Source organism: Oncorhynchus kisutch, unplaced genomic scaffold, assembly GCF_002021735.2.
Source record: "Oncorhynchus kisutch isolate 150728-3 unplaced genomic scaffold, Okis_V2 scaffold771, whole genome shotgun sequence".
NCBI classification, from domain to species: domain Eukaryota; kingdom Metazoa; phylum Chordata; class Actinopteri; order Salmoniformes; family Salmonidae; genus Oncorhynchus; species Oncorhynchus kisutch.
In genome coordinates this window covers 82,697-102,382 of record NW_022262716.1, presented here as the reverse complement: position 1 = coordinate 102,382, position 19,686 = coordinate 82,697, and the positions used below count along the sequence as shown (strand labels likewise).

General features: G+C 37.8%; 1 protein-coding gene across 1 annotated transcript; it reads right to left on the bottom strand.

Annotated features, from left to right (window-relative positions):
• Positions 1–1,444: 1,444 nt before the first annotated feature.
• Positions 1,445–19,245, bottom strand: LOC116361907 (zinc finger protein 883-like). Its single transcript, XM_031816286.1, has 5 exons — positions 18,862–19,245; positions 18,552–18,599; positions 9,418–9,510; positions 4,042–4,254; positions 1,445–3,203 (listed from the first exon to the last, which is right to left on the bottom strand). The coding sequence occupies exons 1-5, from the start codon at positions 19,241–19,243 to the stop codon at positions 2,119–2,121; spliced, it is 1,821 nt and encodes a 606-aa protein (XP_031672146.1). The 5' UTR covers positions 19,244–19,245; the 3' UTR covers positions 1,445–2,118.
• Positions 19,246–19,686: the final 441 nt, after the last annotated feature.

Sequence of the window (19,686 nt, the reverse complement as noted above, 5' to 3'; positions counted from 1 at the left end):
TAAAGTATTTTGACTATTTCAACTGGAATAAATGCTGCACTTGGTAACAATGACCAACACAATTGCAGTTCAAATAGAATACTATAGCCTACCATGACCATAAATGCAGATACCCTGCCTAAAACCACAAAGTGCCCTGCAGATACCCTGCCTAAAACCACAAAGTGCCCTGCAGATACCCTGCCTAAAACCACAAAGTGCCCTGCAGATACCCTGCCTAAAACCACAAAGTGCCCTGCAGATACCCTGCCTAAAACCACAAAGTGCCCTGCAGATACCCTGCCTAAAACCACAAAGTGCCCTGCAGATACCCTGCCTAAAACCACAAAGAACAAGCAATGCAGAGGCAGAATCAAAGGGAGTAGGAAAAGCTCCCTAGAAAGGCAGAAACCTAGAGAGGAAGCAGGCTCTGATGGGTGGCCAGACCTCTTCTGGCTGTGTCTGGTAGAGAGGAAGCAGGCTCTGATGGGTGGCCAGTCTTCTTCTGGCTGTGTCTGGTAGAGAGGAAGCAGGCTCTGATGGGTGGCCAGACCTCTTCTGGCTGTGTCTGGTAGAGAGGAAGCAGGCTCTGATGGGTGGCCAGACCTCTTCTGGCTGTGTCGGGTAGAGAGGAAGCAGGCTCTGATGGGTGGCCAGACCTCTTCTGGCTGTGTCGGGTAGAGAGGAAGCAGGCTCTGATGGGTGGCCAGACCTCTTCTGGCTGTGTCTGGTAGAGAGGAAGCAGGCTCTGATGGGTGGCCAGACCTCTTCTGGCTGTGTCTGGTAGAGAGGAAGCAGGCTCTGATGGGTGGCCAGACCTCTTCTGGCTGTGTCTGGTAGAGAGGAACCAGGCGCTGAGGCGTGACCAGACCTCTTCTGGCTGTGTCTGGTAGAGAGGAACCAGGCTCTGATGGGTGGCCAGTCTTCTTCTGGCTGTGTCGGGTAGAGAGGAACCAGGCGCTGAGGCGTGACCAGACCTCTTCTGGCTGTGTCTGGTAGAGAGGAAGCAGGCTCTGATGGGTGGCCAGTCCTCTTCTGGCTGTGCCGGATAGAGATTTAAGAGTCCATGTGACCATTAAGGCCAGATCGTTCATAGATGGCCAGCAGGGTCAAATAATAACCACAATGGCAATAATGGAAAGGGGGATACCTAGTCAGTTGTACAACTGAATGCCTTCAACAGAAATGTGTCTTCCGCATTTAACCCAACCCCACTGAATCAGAGAGGTGCGGGGGGGGCTGCCTTAATCGACATCCACGGCACCCAGGGAACAGTTGGTTAACTGCCTTGCTCAGGGGAACAGTGGGTTAACTGCCTTGCTCAGGGGAACAGTGGGTTAACTGCCTTGCTCAGGGGAACAGTGGGTTAACTGCCTTGCTCAGGGGAACAGTGGGTTAACTGCCTTGCTCAGGGGAACAGTGGGTTAACTGCCTTGCTCGGGGGAACCGTGGGTTAACTGCCCAGGGGCAGAATGACAGATTTGTACCTTGTCAGCTCAGGGATTCGATCTAGCAACCTTTCAGTTACTGGCCCAATGCTTTAACCACTAGGCTACCTAAAGAGGACAACACGATGTAACACATCATTATATATATCATTACTGTCTTCATATATGTCGTTAACCTAGAGAAGCTTTATGAAGGCAGTATCACTAAATGAAGCACTACAAATTCAGTCATGACTAGTGAGATGTTGAAAAGCACATTTGGAGCACAATTTCAGATGACTTTTATTTTGAAAACCCCATGTCCTTTATTAAATGGATGTATAGACTGTTTCAAATGTAGACGTTCCACTGGTACGTGCCCGAGGCCCAGCGATGCTAGTGTTAATGAGAGCAGCAGAGAAACCACCAGCAATCCTTTGGCCATTGAAACCTGGATTTCTTTTCTCAATTCATCAGTCCTCGAGTCTTTGCATTCTCTCTCCTCAGCTTCTTCTCAAAACTCATTGGAGGAGAAGGTCTGAGGGGAGGGACTTTAGATATTCTCCTCCAATACAGTTGAGGATGCGAGATAATCGAGGAAAGATGAATTGAGAAAGGATTAGGCCTCAGTGACTAAAGTACTGGCCACTGGTCTCATTGACGACATGTGTTTTCCAAAATAAAAGTCCCCCAGACAAATTGTAGGCTTTTCCTAGGTCATGTCCAAGGAGGCTGTCATCTCGCTTGTGTGATGCTCCTGGTGTTTCTTCAGCAATTTGGGTACATGGAACCCTTTCCCACACAGGCTACAGACATACGGCTTCTCCCCTGTATGGAGCCTCATGTGCACCTTCAGACTCCCCGGTGTGGTGAACCCCTTATCACAGACAGTACAAGGGTACGGCCTCTCTTTAGTGTGCGTGATCTGGTGCACTCTCAGATTCCCAGACTGGGCGAAACGGGTCCCGCATATAGTGCAGACGTACGGTTTCTCTCCAGTGTGTGTTCTCTGGTGGCTTTGAAGGTCACCAGCCCGTACGAACGTACGACCGCAGTACGAACAGCAGAACCTCTTCTCAAGGTTCTTCAAGTGCGTCCTTGCATGCGTCTGCAGCTTCTCTACATCCGTGAAGCTCTTACCGCAGTCGCAGATGTGGTAGAGGACCTCTTCCATGTGTAACTTCTTGAGCTTGTGTTTTTTCAGGCACTGGGATCTGGCGAAGCGTTGTCCGCAGATGGGGCACTGATGCGGTTTCTCCTTGGTGTGGGTCAGTAGGTGGGTGTTGAGGTTCCCTCTGATCGTGAAGCCCTTCCCGCAGTAGGAGCAGTGGTGGAGGTTCTCTCCTGTGTGGATCAGACGATGAACCTTGAGGGTTCTGAAGTGGGAGAACATCTTGCCACAGTCATCACAGTGGTATGGTTTCTCAATACGGTGGGTCTGTCTGTGCTTCCTATACTCCAACAGGTGGGCGAAACTCTCCGGGCACTTGGAGCAGTGGTATGGTTTCTCTCCTGTATGGACTCGCTGGTGGATCTTGAGGTGCCGTAGCAAGGTGAATGTCTTCCCACACGGATGGCAGACATGCTTGGTTTTCTCTCCGGTGTGGATGGTCATGTGTCTCCTCAGGTCGTCGGGTCGTAAGAAACACTTCCCGCAGACAGAGCACTGATGTGGTTTCTCTCCGCTGTGAATCAGCGCATGTCTGTTCAGCCGCGTCTTTGTGAGGAACCTCTTTCCGCACTCGGAGCAGCGGTGGTGCTTCTCAGAGATGTCTGTGTCAGATCTGGCAACCTCTCCTGTTTCAATGACAACATTATAGGGGTTAGAGACGCTGCTAGTACAGATAGGAGAGAACAGCATCACTTGCATGCTTAACAGTATACTGTACATACAGTAAAATACTACAGCAACCTTAACCCAACACCTAGCAAACTCGTCAAGAGGTTCAGATCACTGTTGGGTTGACAGTCTCCTGGACCCAGTTTGCATACTGGTCGGAGATACACCCCAGATTTGCTACAATACCATGTACCTGCACCCATAGAGATCCTACTCAATTACTAGAGGGGCTGTGTTGTAAACCCTCAAAGTTCCATAATGGTCTGAAAATGGCAGCCATCTTGGTCGGGGAGAAATCCAACCCAGTCTAATTGGAATGAATGGCAGTAGGTGATGCATTTCCTGCTTTAACTGGCGCAGGAAAATAAAAGGCACGTGATGCATCAGAAATTGGGTAATAGAATTAGTCGACCTAAAATATTGGTCATATAATTATAAATATAGTTTATACAGGTTTTATACACATTTTCCGTATAATTAGCCTCTAAAATATATGTAAACAAACCACAATGTCTCAATGTGTGCTCTCTTGGAAAGCAGTGAGTGTTTTTATACGATACAATATCAGTACTTGCATTTACAACTTGTCTAAGCCCTATCAACAACTGATGTCAGAAAGTGTATGGCTGTGGATTGACTGCATTGTTTTAATGGAATGTTGGCAGCTATTTTTTTAAGCTGTTTGGAATAGCTAGCTAACAAGCAAACAGTGGAGATCATCTTCAAATTCATTGTGTTACACAATAGTGTACTTATACCAATAGTTTAACATCAGGGTATGGGTGTTTCTCTCACCTTTGTGAACCACCTGGTGTCGTCTCAGGTCATAGGATCGCAAGAAGGCCTTCCCGCAAACGGAACAATGGTGGGGTTTCTCTCCGCTGTGGGTCATCATGTGTATCTTCAAGCTGCTGGCTGCAGTAAACCGCTTGCCGCACTGGGAGCAGAGGTACGGTCTCTCCGGGTCAGGGTCCCCAAGGCTGTCTGGGTCAGAGCTGGCACCCTCTCCTGTTTCAATGGCAACATTACAGGGGTTAAACACTTGTTTTCTATTTTATATGCTATACTATGCATCGGTATCTAAAAAGGTAGAAAGGATAGTTGACTTCTCCTAAATGTATATTCTGATCTGAATTGGTCCTACCCACACCTTCCTCTTCCTCTTAGATGTATGTTCTGATCAGCGATTACTGGGATATTCAAGCCCGGGCTCTGGCTGGGCCACTCAAGGACATTCAGAGACTTGTCCCGAAGCCACTCCTGTGTTGTCTTGGCTGTGTGCTTAAGGTCGTCGTCCTGCTGGAAGGCGAACCTTCGCCCCAGTCTGAGGTCCTGAGTACTCTGGAGCAGGTTTTCATCAAGGATCTCCCTGTACTTTGCTCCGTTCATCTTTCCCTCGATCCTGACTAGTCTCCCAGTCCCTCCCGCTGAAAAACATCCCCACAGCATAATGCTGCCACCACCATGCTTTACCATAGGGATGGTGCCAGGTTTCCTCCAGACGTGACGCTTGGCATTCAGGCCAAAGAGTTCAATCTTAGTTTCATCAGACCAGATAATCTTGTTTCTCACGGTCTGAGTCTTTAGGTGCCTTTTGGCTGTCATGTGCCTTTTACTGAGAAGTGGCTTCTGTTTGGCCACTCCACCATAAAGGCCTGATTGGTGGAGTGCTGCAGAGATGGTTTTCCTTCTGGAAGGTTCTCCCATCTCCACAGAGGAACTCTGGAGCTCTGTCAGAGTGACCATTGGGTTCTTGGTCACCTCCCTGACCAAGGCCCTTCTCCCCGATTGCTCAGTTCGGCCAGTTGGCTCTAGGAAACCCTTCCCCATATCTGTGAATAAGGACAATTCCTTCGACCTCATGGCTTGGTTTTTGCTCTGACATGCACTGTCAACTGTGGGACCTTATATAGACAGGTGTGTGCCTTTCCAAATCATGTCCAATCAATTACATTTACCACAGGTGGACTCCAATCAAGATGTAGAAACATCAAGGATGATCAATGGAAACAGGATGCACCTGAGCTCAATTTCGAGTCTCCTAGCAAAGGGTCTCTGTTTTCATTTTTAATACATTTGCAAACATTTCTGAAAACCTGTTTTCGCTTCGTCATTATGGGGTGTTGTGTGTAGATTGATGAGGATTTTTAAAAAATGTGTTTAATCTATTTTAGAATAAAGCTGTAGTGTAACAAAATGTGGCGAAAGTCAAGTGGTCTGAATACTTTGCGAATGCACTGTATGTCGGTAAGTAGCCTTCCACAAGCCTTGGCCTGTACAAGCCGGAACAGCTCATAGGACAGGAGGCATCTCCTGTTTCTGAAGCGTGAGGCAGAGGCAGGAGAGTATGTAGTTTTATGTATATTTTATGGATATCATGTATTTTATTTGTTGTGTTTTATTTCCTGTTTGGACCCCAGAAAGAGGGGCTAATTGAGGATCCCAATAAATACTACTAAATACTACACGACTTATTCTGAGACCTGGACCAGGTTGCATGTAGCTGGTTTGAAAATTAATTAAAAGTCATATGAATGTGGCTCACCTTTTAGTCAGTTACATTTCTATGGCAGCGAATCCTTCACCAACTTACCTGCTCCCGGGCAGGCCAACTCTATCCTGAATGAATCCTTCAGAACTAACCTGCTCCCGGGCAGGCCAACTCTATCCGGAATTAATCATTCAGAACTAACCTGCTCCCGGGCAGGCCAACTCTATCCGGAATTAATCATTCAGAACTAACCTGCTCCCGGGCAGGCCAACTCTATCCGGAATTAATCATTCAGAACTAACCTGCTCCCGGGCAGGCCAACTCTATCCTGAATGAATCCTTCAGAACTAACCTGCTCCCAGGCAGGCCAACTCTATCCTGAATGAATCCTTCACCAACTAACCTCATGCCAACTCTATCCTGAATGAATCCTTCAGAACTAACCTGCTCCCAAGCAGGCCAACTCTATCCTGAATGAATCATTCAGAACTAACCTGCTCCCGGGCAGGCCAACTCTATCCGGAATTAATCATTCAGAACTAACCTGCTCCCGGGCAGGCCAACTCTATCCGGAATTAATCATTCAGAACTAACCTGCTCCCAGGCAGGCCAACTCTATCCTGAATGAATCCTTCAGAACTAACCTGCTCCCAGGCAGGCCAACTCTATCCTGAATGAATCCTTCACCAACTAACCTCATGCCAACTCTATCCTGAATGAATCCTTCAGAACTAACCTGCTCCCAAGCAGGCCAACTCTATCCTGAATGAATCATTCAGAACTAACCTGCTCCCAAGCAGGCCAACTCTATCCTGAATGAATCCTTCAGAACTAACCTGCTCCCAAGCAGGCCAACTCTATCCTGAATGAATCCTTCAGAACTAACCTGCCCAACACTATCCTGAATGAATAGTCTGAACCGCGAGTTGAGGACCAATGAAATCAGAATCCCTCCCTCTTGCAAAGAGTGTGTCATCATCTCCATCATTTGAGGAAGAAGACGGATTAAATATGTTATTAATTAAATGTTTGTGTGTGATTTTTATTTATTTTTACAATAATAAAAAAAACTATAACATGATTTAGTAATGACAGAATGCATTTAGACTAAAATAAACATTTCTTATTATTATTATATTAACAATAAGAATAAACATTATTATTGTATATTAATGTGTATATGAATGGGTAGTTTAATGGGTTTATTGTATATTAATGTGTATTAATGTGTATATGAATGGGTAGTTTAATGGGTTTATTGTATATTAATGTGTATATGAATGGGTAGTTTAATGGGTTTAAATAAAATCACATTTTATTTGTCACATACACATGGTTGGCAGATGTCAATGCGAGCGTAGCGAAATGCTTGTGCTTCTAGTTACGACAGTGCAGTAATATCTAACAAGTAATCTAACAAATTCACAACGACTACCTTGTACACACAATGTAAGGGGATGGAATAAGAATATGTATCTATAAATAAATGGATCCGTCTCGTCATTGTTGGTAATCAAGCCTACCACTGTAGTGTCGTCTGCAAACTTGATGATTGCGTTGGAGGCGTGCATGGCCACGCAGTCATGGGTGAACAGGGAGTACAGGAGAGGGCTGAGAACACACCCTTGTGGGGCCCCAGAACCCCTCATAGCCTGGTTCCTCTCTAGGTTTCTTCCTAGGTTTTGGCCTTTCTAGGGAATTTTTCCTAGTTACCGTGCTTCTACACCTGCATTGCTTGCTGTTTGGGGGTTTAGGCTGGGTTTCTGTACAGCACTTTGCATATTAATGTGTATATAAATGTGGAGTTTAATGTATTTATTGTATATGAATATGTTTATGAATGGGTAGTTAAATGGGTTTATTGTATATTAATGTGTATATGAATGGGTAGTTGAATGGGTAGTTGAATGTGTTTATTGTATATTAATAGATAGTTGAATGTGTTTATTGTATATTAATGGGTATTTGAATGTGTTTATTGTATATTAATATGTGTATGAATGGGTAGTTGAATGGGTAGATGAATGTGTTTATTGTATATTAATGGGTATTTGAATGTGTTTATTGTATATTAATGGATAGTTGAATGTGTTTATTGTATATTAATGGGTATTTGAATGTGTTTATCGTATATTAATGGGTATTTGAATGTGTTTATTGTATATTAATGGGTATTTGAATGTGTTTATTGTATATTAATGGGTATTTGAATGTGTTTATTGTATATTAATGGGTATTTGAATGTGTTTATTGTATATTAATGGGTAGTTGAATGTGTTTATTGTATATTAATGGGTAGTTGAATGTGTTTATTGTATATTAATAGATAGTTGAATGTGTTTATTGTATATTAATGGGTATTTGAATGTGTTTATTGTATATTAATGGGTATTTGAATGTGTTTATTGTATATTAATGGGTATTTGAATGTGTTTATTGTATATTAATGGGTATTTGAATGTGTTTATTGTATATTAATGGGTATTTGAATGTGTTTATTGTATATTAATGGGTATTTGAATGTGTTTATTGTATATTAATGGGTATTTGAATGTGTTTATTGTATATTAATATGTGTATGAATGGGTAGTTCAATGGGTAGATGAATGTGTTTATTGTATATTAATGGGTATTTGAATGTGTTTATTGTATATTAATGGGTAGTTGAATGTGTTTATTGTATATTAATGGGTAGTTGAATGTGTTTATTGTATATTAATAGATAGTTGAATGTGTTTATTGTATATTAATGGGTATTTGAATGTGTTTATTGTATATTAATGGGTATTTGAATGTGTTTATTGTATATTAATGGGTATTTGAATGTGTTTATTGTATATTAATGGATAGTTGAATGTGTTTATTGTATATTAATGGGTATTTGAATGTGTTTATTGTATATTAATGGGTAGTTGAATGTGTTTATTGTATATTAATGGGTAGTTGAATGTGTTTATTGTATATTAATGGGTAGTTGAATGTGTTTATTGTATATTAATGGGTAGTTGAATGTGTTTATTGTATATTAATGGGTAGTTGAATGTGTTTATTGTATATTAATGGGTAGTTGAATGTGTTTATTGTATATTAATGGGTATTTGAATGTGTTTATTGTATATTAATGTGTAGATGAATGTGTTTATTGTATATTAATGGGTATTTGAATGGGTCATGTGTTTAAATAAATCCTGGCTTGGTCCCATCTATACCTTCCTCCTCCTCTCCATCCCCCACCTCCTCCTCTGGATGCATGTTCTGATCAGTGATTACCTGGCTTGGTCCCATCTATACCTTCCTCCTCCTCTCCATCCCCCACCTCCTCCTCTGGATGCATGTTCTGATCAGTGATTACCTGGCTTGGTCCCATCTATACCTTCCTCCTCCTCTCCATCCCCCACCTCCTCCTCTGGATGCATGTTCTGATCAGTGATTACCTGGCTTGGTCCCATCTATACCTTCCTCCTCCTCTCCATCCCCCACCTCCTCCTCTGGATGCATGTTCTGATCAGTGATTACCTGGCTTGGTCCCATCTATACCTTCCTCCTCCTCTCCATCCCCCACCTCCTCCTCTGGATGCATGTTCTGATCAGTGATTACCTGGCTTGGTCCCATCTATACCTTCCTCCTCCTCTCCATCCCCCACCTCCTCCTCTGGATGCATGTTCTGATCAGTGAATACCTGGCTTGGTCCTATCCACACCTTCCTCCTCCTCCTCTTCATCCTTCTCTCTGTCCCTCTCCTCCTCATCCTCTCTTTTAACAATAACAAGTCCTGTAAAACATCAAACCAATTAGACTGGAACACAATGTTCATTAAAACTTTATAATAGATCTTCACATAATAATAGTAATAAAAAACTAATAATACTAATAATAAAACCCCCATACATAAACACAACACAAAATAAACCCATGTCACACCCTGGCCTGACCAAATAAATAAAGAAAACACAAAATACTAAGACCAGGGGCCTGTTGCACAAAAGTAGAATTAAGACATCCGGGATAAATGACTCAGACCAGGGGCCTGTTGCACAAAAGTAGAATTAAGACATCCGGGATAAATGACTCAGAGCAGGGGCCTGTTGCACAAAAGTAGAATTAAGACATCCGGGATAAATGACTCAGACCAGGGGCCTGTTGCACAAAAGTAGAATTAAGACATCCGGGATAAATGACTCAGACCAGGGGCCTGTTGCACAAAAGTAGAATTAAGACATCCGGGATAAATGACTCAGACCAGGGGCCTGTTGCACAAAAGTAGAATTAAGACATCCGGGATAAATGACTCAGACCAGGGGCCTGTTGCACAAAAGTAGAATTAAGACATCCGGGATAAATGACTCAGAGCAGGGGCCTGTTGCACAAAAGTAGAATTAAGACATCCGGGATAAATGACTCAGACCAGGGGCCTGTTGCACAAAAGTAGAATTAAGACATCCGGGATAAATGACTCAGACCAGGGGCCTGTTGCACAAAAGTAGAATTAAGACATCCGGGATAAATGACTCAGCTGAGCTCAATGAAGCCAAAACATGTGCGTCCAGGCTTAATTGGTTGCACAAAGACCAAGCCAGGATGAGCAGACACGGATTCATTAAGCCAGGTGAAACCAATCCTGGATAGGTGCGCGCTCACGGCTCACTCAAATAGACCCCGCCACAGATCACAGATTAACTGATTTACCATGGCAACTAGAGCCGCGTACTTTTCCCCGTCGGAAGCACAAATCCTCATGGAGGCATACGAGGAGGTAAAAGATATAATTAAGAAGAAAGGCAACACCGCCACAGTGATAAAGCAAAGAGAAAAAGCGTGGCAAAGTATTGCAGACCGCCTGAATGCGTAAGTAGTGCACAATTACACACTCACCGCTCCGCTGAAACATCACAATTACAATTCAAATATTTAATTCACATCTCCAAAAATGCAGTTGTACTGTAATTATGAAACGGTTAAATTTTTTATTGAAATGCACTGCAGATATGAGTGAAATTGTGTAAAGTAACTCCATCACACTGTATAAAGCTATGATAATTTTTTTGATATTTTTACTGAAAACAAGACAAAAATACCAAGTAATTTTTTGCAGTGTGACTCCATTAAATGTGTGTGTGTGTGTGTGTGTGTGTGTGTAGATTAAACATGAACGGGCCAAAACGGACATGGCAGCAGGTCAAAATCAAATACAAGAACATTCTGCAGAATGGTATGGTCCCTGACTAATATTTAACAAAGCACAAGCATATATTGTACCCAGAAGGTGCCTGCTCACACATTGTCTGTACTGTTTTAGCAGTGAAAAAGAATACCCACAGACAAGGCACGGGTGGTGGGTCACCAAAGGCTGACCTTACCCCAGCAGAGGACATGGCCTTGGAGCTAAATAAAGGCAGGCCCGTCTTAGAGGGGATCCCTGGGGGGAAAGAGACGAGCATAGGTTCCTCCCAAGATGCCACCCGCTTCATTCAAGGTATGTCCTTCCATCTCTACATGGGATACAACCACATTCATATTGAATCAATTTGGACTGTCTGACTTTGGTTTACCTATTGCCTTGCAGTGTCTGGCAGCACTGTGTTCCTGTTAGAGCCACCAGCACAAGCACCAGACGATGCTGATCCAGTGAGTACTCCATCAAAGGCATACTGTAGGCCTGGCATGTCTTGTCTACTAGCTTCAATATGAATCCGATTAAATGTGATAGGGTGAAGGCCCCAGTGCAGCAGCAACAGCACATGATGGAGACGATGATGAGGAGGAGACCATCTCTCTGGATTCCAGAAGGCATGAGGTATCATGTTAAGACTGTGAAAGTACTATTTACTCTACAATGGTGAGGAGTCCTCATCAAAATCAAAAAATCTAATTTCTTTTACAGGACCCAGATGCTATACAGTGGGAAAACCAGCCTGGCAACATAGTGCGTATTAATAAAAGGACACCACATCCTGCCAAATTCCAGCTGCGCTAATTGTATTGTGTTCACAGAGCTCACAAGCTATCAGAAAGTTGTATGGCAACCACCTCCGGCGCCAAATAGAACTGGCAGACATAGACATTCAGTACAAGAAGAAAAAGATGGAAAATCTTGCACTGGAGTTCGAAATAAAAAAGAGGACAATTAGGAAACTGGACCTTGAAATAAAAAAACTTGAGAGGGAGGTGAGATATGCCTTCAATGTACACTGTATGCTAACTGTAACACAAATGTATTAATCATTATTTTTCTTTCCTCCCCCAGCTCCAAGAAGATGACACAGCTCTAAATAAAAATTAGGTATATTCTCGTAAAGTCAAGTGAGCCATGACACATGAGCTCTTATTGTGAGCACACAGGACGGTGGCATCTTTCTACGTTTTTTTTTATTTTCCCAGCAATCAGTACAACCAAGTCATCGTTATAAGGCATCGCCCTCTTTTGCCCACCCCCCCAGCACCAGGTGTGGCCACTAGCCTATATGAAGGCCCAAAATTGTGTGTTCCTTTCTGCTCTGACAATGGCATGCCCATTGGTGCGAGATGTGGTGGATGAAGAAGCACTTGTGCTGAGGAGAGCCTTCAGGCGAGAAAGGGTCTTCAGGGACCGGTTGGACCCACTGGCTTTCCCTGATGACCATCTATATGAAAGATACAGGTTTTCTGCAGATGGCATCAGGTATCTATGCAGACTACTGGGTCCCAGGATTAAGCACCGCACTGCACGGAGCCATGCACTGAGTGTGGAGCAAATGGTTTGTGTGGCCTTGCGCTTTTTTGCTAGTGGAGCCTTCCTGTACTCAGTGGGGGATGCAGAACAGCTGAACAAGGCCACAATTTGCCGCACAATAAGGAGTGTGTGTCTGGCTATCAAAGCATTAGCAGATGTCTTCATCTCCTTCCCTGGCCACAGAAGACTCTGTGACATCAAAGAGGAGTTCTATAGGATTGCAGGTAAGAGGATCTACAAATTACAGGACAACTGTTAACACATAGTAGGATACTCATTACTTTGTGTGACAGGTTTCCCCAATGTCATTGGTGCAGTGGACTGCACACACATAAGGATAAAAGCCCCCTCAGGTGCCCATGAGGCCGATTTTGTGAATAGGAAATCCTTTCACAGCATTAATGTTCAGGTGAACATAACTTTTTGATATTGTCCATTGACGAACACTCTGCATTGCCAGTGATGTGCATTGATTGGTGTAATATTCCTCATCTTATGATTTCAGATGGTCTGCAATGCTGACTGTGTGATCAGCAATGTTGTGGCAAAATGGCCTGGCTCAGTCCATGACTCCAGAATCTTTCGGGCCTCTGAAATCTATCACAAGGTAAGCCACACAACCCCTATTTATAACCATCATGGCTGTGTCAAGAATATCACTGTGTTTATGAGGTAGTAATGATGAGATTTTGTGTTGACAGGTGAATTCTCTGGTGTGTTGCTGGGAGACAGGGGGTATGGCTGCCAGCCTTTTCTCCTGACACCTTTCACAGACCCCCAGGAAGCACAGCAGGCCTACAACCATGCCCATGCCAGGACCAGGGCCAGAGTTGAAATGACCTTTGGCCTCCTGAAGGCAAGCTTTCACTGCCTTCACAAATTAAGGGTCAGCCCTGTTAGGGCATGTGATATTACTGTGGCTTGTGCTGTCCTCCACAATGTGGCCTGCCTGAGGAAGGAGAGGGCCCCCAGAGTGCCACCAGCCATGGACTGGGACAATCCGGCAATCTTCCCTGATGACGACAGTGGTCGGCTGCTGAGGGACCAATATGTGTTGAATTATTTTAGTTAGTATGTGTGCTTTCAATTTTGGTTAAATATGTCCTGCGGTGGCAGAGGAATTTGGTTTTTTTTGGGTTTGTTTTTTGACGAATTTGGCCTCTTATGATGTTTGTGCGGTATACTGTGTGTAATACAAGGCTGCAGGGAGGCTACTGCATCCATTCAGTTGTCTGTTCAGTTGATGTGTATGGATTTGTCCTGCATTTATTTTAGTGTGCAGACATGCAGGGTGTGTTATATACAGACCTTTGAATGTGTATGTATCATTTTGTATAATATGCTTGGATTCTGTGCTTTCCATCTTGTAGAGTCACTGTGACTTCAGTTTCGAAAGGAGCTGATGGTTTACCTGCTTTGTTTTGTCCTTATTCAATAAAGGAACATAATGTTACACATTGTGTTTTTATATTCATATGGAATGTGTATTTGTTTATATGACAGAGTACTAGGGCCACACTGAAGAAAAAGGATAAAGTCATAAATTTATGAGGCTGGTTCTTTCTGCAGAAAAGCTACATATTGTTTTTACAGTTTTGATACTTATGACAATGTGATACTTAATATTCTGGCACATCAGCATGTCTTTGTTTATGAAACCATACTGAAGTACAATTTCACGAAATGCCCCACATCTGTCATTTTAACAACTGTCCTCCTTTAAAACAACTGGTTACAATATTATGACTTGTGTTTTTTTCCCCTCTGTGGCCCTAATATTCTATCATTTTATATATAGCCTTATAGTCTATGGGAAACTGTAAATTATCTAATGATAGCAACATCATCTAAAAATCATTTTTTATCCAAAATCATTGAAATTAATGATCACAAACGTTTAAATAATAACAGTGGGTCTAGTTATATGTGATAACAATGTATAGTGAGCAGTGAAATAACTATTGGTTTCCATTTGTGGTGACTGCTGACTGACATTAGGGATGAGATTAAATAGATCCTGGAATTTAGCCTGGTCTCCTGCCCCCTATCCATCTTTAGTGCAACCGGATTACGGATCAATTGAGCCAGGATCACCAAGATATCCTGGCTTAATCCCTTATCCTAGTTTTGTGCAACAGGCCCCAGGGCGTGACAAGTAGTAATAATAATAATAATAATAATAATAATAATAATAATAATAGTAGTAATAATAGTAGTAATAATAGTAGTATTAGTAGCAGTAATAATAGTAGTAGTAGCAGTAATAATAGTAGTAGTAGTAGTAGTAGTAATAATAATAATAGTAATAATAATAATAATAATAATAGTAGTAATAATAATAATAGTAATAATAATAATAATAATAATAGTAGTATTAGTAATAATAATAGTAATAATAATAGTAATAATAGTAGTAATAATATTAGTAGTAATAATAATAATAATAATAATAATAATAGTAGTAGTAGTAATAATAGTAATAATAATAATAGTAATAATAATAGTAATAATAATAGTAGTAATAATAATAATAGTAATAATAATAATAGTAATAATAATAATAGTAATAATAATAATAGTAGTAGTAGTAATAATAAAAGTAATAATAATAGTAGTAGTAGTAGTAATAATAATAATAGTAGTATTAGTAATAATAATAGTAATAATAATAGTAATAATAATAATAGTAATAATAATAATAGTAATAATAATAATAAGTAATAATAATAGTAATAATAATAATAGTAATAATAATAGTACTAATAATAGTAATAATAATAGCAGTAATAATAATAGTAGTAATAATAATAGTAATAATAATAGTAGTAGTAGTAGTAATAATAATAATAGTAGTATTAGTAATAAATATAGTAATAATAATAGTAATAATAATAGTCATAATAATAATAGTAGTAGTAGTAGTAGCAGTAGTAACAGTAATAATAGTAGTAGTAATAATAGTAATAATAATAATAATAGTAGTAGTAGTAATAATAATAGTAGTAATAATAATAGTCATAATAATAATAATAATAGTAGTAGTAGTAGTAGTAGCAGTAGTAGCAGTAATAATAGTAGTAGTAGTAGCAGTAGTAGTAGCAGTAATAATAGTAGTAGTAGTAGTATCAGTAATAATAGTAGTAGCAATAATAATAATAGTAATAATAATATCAGTAGTAGTAATAGTAATTATAGTAATAATAATAATAATAATATCAGTAGTAGTAATAGTAATAGTAGTAATAATAGTAATAATAATAGTAGTAATAATAGTAATAATAATAATAATAGTAATAATAATAATAGTAGTAGTAGTAGTAGCAGTAATAATAGTAGTAGTAGTAGTAGCAGTAATAATAGTAGTAGTAGTAGTAGTAGTAATAATAGTAGTAGTAGTAGTAGTAGTAATAATAATAATAATAATAGTAGTAGTAGTAATAATAGTAGTAATAACAATAGTAATAATAATAGTAATAATAATAGTAATAATAATAATAGTAATAATAATAGTAATAATAGTAGTAATAATAGTAATAATAATAATAGTAATAATAATAATAGTAGTAGTAGTAATAACAATAGTAATAATAATAGTAATAATAGTAGTAATAATAATAGTAATAATAATAATAGTAATAATAATAGTAGTAGTAGTAATAATAATAGTAATAATAGTAGTAATAATAATAGTAATAATAATAGTAGTAATAATAATAGTAATAATAATAGTAGTAGTAGTAGTAATAATAATAGTAGAAGTAGTAGCAATAATAATAATAGTAGTATTAGTAATAATAATAGTAATAATAATAGTAATAATAATAATAGTAATAACAATAATAGTAATAATAATAGTACTAATAATAGTACTAATAATAGTAGTAATAATAATAGCAGTAATAATAATAGTAGTAGTAATAATAATAATAGTAGTAGTAGTAATAATAATAGTAATAATAATAGTAGTAGTAGTAGTAATAATAATAATAGTAGTATTAGTAATAATAATAGTAATAATAATAGTAATAATAATAATAGTAATAACAATAATAGTAATAATAATAGTACTAATAATAGTACTAATAATAGTAGTAATAATAATAGCAGTAATAATAATAGTAGTAGTAATAATAATAATAGTAGTAGTAGTAATAATAATAGTAATAATAATAGTAATAATAATAGTAATAATAATAATAGTAATAATAATAATAGTAATAATAATAGTAATAATAATAGTAGTAGTAGTAGTAATAATAATAATAGTAATAATAATAGTAATAATAATAGTAATAATAATAATAGTAATAATAATAATAGTAATAATAATAATAGTAATAATAATAGTAATAATAATAATAGTAGTAGTAGTAATAATAATAGTAGTAGTAGTAGTAGCAGTAGTAACAGTAATAATAGTAGTAGTAATAATAGTAATAATAATAATAATAGTAGTAATAATAATAGTCATAATAATAATAATAATAGTAGTAGTAGTAGTAGTAGCAGTAGTAGCAGTAATAATAGTAGTAGTAGTAGCAGTAGTAGTAGCTGTAATAATAGTAGTAGTAGAGTATCAGTAATAATAGTAGTAGCAATAATAATAATAGTAATAATAATATCAGTAGTAGTAATAGTAATTATAGTAATAATAATAATAATAATAATAATAATATCAGTAGTAGTAATAGTAATAATAATAATAATAGTAGTAATAATAGTAATAATAATAATAATAGTAGTAATAATAATAATATCAGTAGTAATAATAGTAATAATAATAATAGTAGTAATAATAGTAATAATAATAATAATAGCAATAATAATAATAATAATAGTAGTAATAATAATAATAATAGTAGTAATAATAATAATAATAATAGTAATAATAATAATAGTAATAATAATAATAGTAGTAGTAGTAGTAGCAGTAATAATAGTAGTAGTAGTAGTAGCAGTAATAATAGTAGTAGTAGTAGTAGTAGTAGTAGTAATAATAATAATAGTAGTAGTAGTAGTAGTAATAATAATAGTAATAGTAGTAATAACAATAGTAATAACAATAGTAATAATAATAGTAATAATAATAATAGTAATAATAATAATAGTAATAATAATAATAGTAGTAGTAGTAATAACAACAGTAATAATAATAGTAATATTAATAGTAATAATAGTAATAATAGTAGTAATAATAATAGTAATAATAATAATAGTAATAATTATAATAGTAATAATAATAATAGTAGTAGTAGTAATAGCAATAGTAATAATAATAGTAATAATAATAGTAATAATAGTAATAATAGTAGTAATAGTAGTAGTACTAATAGTAGTAATAATAGTAGTAATAATAGTAGTAATAATAGTAGTAATAATAGTAATAATAATAATAGTAGTGATAATAATAGTAATAATAATAATAGTAATAATAATAATAGTAATAATAATAGTAGTAGTAGTAGTAGTAGTAGCAGTAATAATAGTAGTAGTAGTAGTAGCAGTAATAATAGTAGTAGTAGTAATAATAATAGTAATAATAGTAGTAATAATAGTAGTAATAATTATAGTAATAATAATAATAGTAATAATAATAATAGTAGTAATAATAATAGTAATAATAATAATAATAATAGTAATAATAATAGTAATAATAGTAGTAATAATAATAGTAATAATAATAATAATAATAGTAATAATAATAATAATAGTAATAATAATAATAGTAATAATAATAATAGTAGTAGTAATAATAATAATAGTAATAATAGTAGTAATAATAGTAGTAATAATAATAATAATAATAATAAAAGTAATAATAATATAATAGGCTTTATTCTATTCTCTTTCTATTGTAATATATTACCTGGGTTAGTTCTCTTTCTATTGTAATATATTACCTGGGTTAGTTCTCTTTCTATTGTAATATATTACCTGGGCTAGTTCTTTTTCTATTGTAATATATTACCTGGGTTAGTTCTCTTTCTATTGTAATATATTACCTGGGTTAGTCCTCTTTCTATTGTAATATATTACCTGGGTTAGTTCTCTTTCTATTGTAATATATTACCTGGGTATATTACCCTGGCTAGTGTACTTATTACCTGGGTTGGCCACAGCTCCTCCTTTCTGGTCCTCCTCTTCTTCCATATCTACTTGAACAACATCAAAACAGGGGCTTAGGGGTTATTCTTGGACTACACATGCTGTGTGCGCCACACTAGACAATAGTAGACATGGGTTCAATTCGAATTGAAAATGCGTGTGCCTGGTCCATTTGAACCAAACGGAATATTCTCAAAAGTGACCATCACCCCACTGAACTAGCTGACACTTAAATCCTATTTGAACCCAGATCTGGACTTTAAGGACTATGATGGAACCAAAATGCTGGCGTAGCCAACCTGGACTCACCAGAATCAATGTCATTATCTTCCTCATGCTCTTCTTCCTCCTCCTCCTCCTCCTCGATTTCTCTCTCCTCTTCTTCCTCTTTGACAATCACATTGAGCTCCACTGTTTGACTGCAGTCCTCCAGCTTCACTGATGCCATCTCTGGACCCTGTTGTGAGCTTGTCTGGGCCGGATCACCACAGCCAGGACCCGGCTCAGACATGGTATGAACACTGCAGCCAGAACCCAGTTCAGACATGGTATGAACACGGCAGCCAGAACCCAGTTCAGACATGGTATGAACACGGCAGCCAGAACCCAGTTCAGACATGGTATGAACACGGCAGCCAGAACCCAGTTCAGACATGGTATGAACACGGCAGCCAGAACCCAGTTCAGACATGGTATGAAGTGGACTGGATGCTTTTTTTATTTAAAAAAAAAAGTGGTTGAATCAAAAAACTCAAATCTAAGTGTTGTTCAGAAATGAAATAACCAAACAGAAAAACATATATAATATACACACACACTACCGTTCAAAAGTTAGTGGTCACTTAGAAATGTCCTTGTTTTTTAAAGAAAAGCTAAACAATGTATCCATTAAAATGGATCAGAAATACAGTGTGGACATTGTTAATGTTGTAAATGACTATTGTAGCTCAACGGCTGATTTTGTAATGGGGATATCTACATAGGCGTACAGAGGCCCATTATCAGCAACCATCACTCCTGTGTTCCCCTGGAACGCTGTGTTAGCTAATCCAAGTTTATCATTTTAAAAAGGCTAACTGATCATTAGAAAACACTTTTGCAATTATGTTAGCACAGCTGAAAACGGTCGTGCTA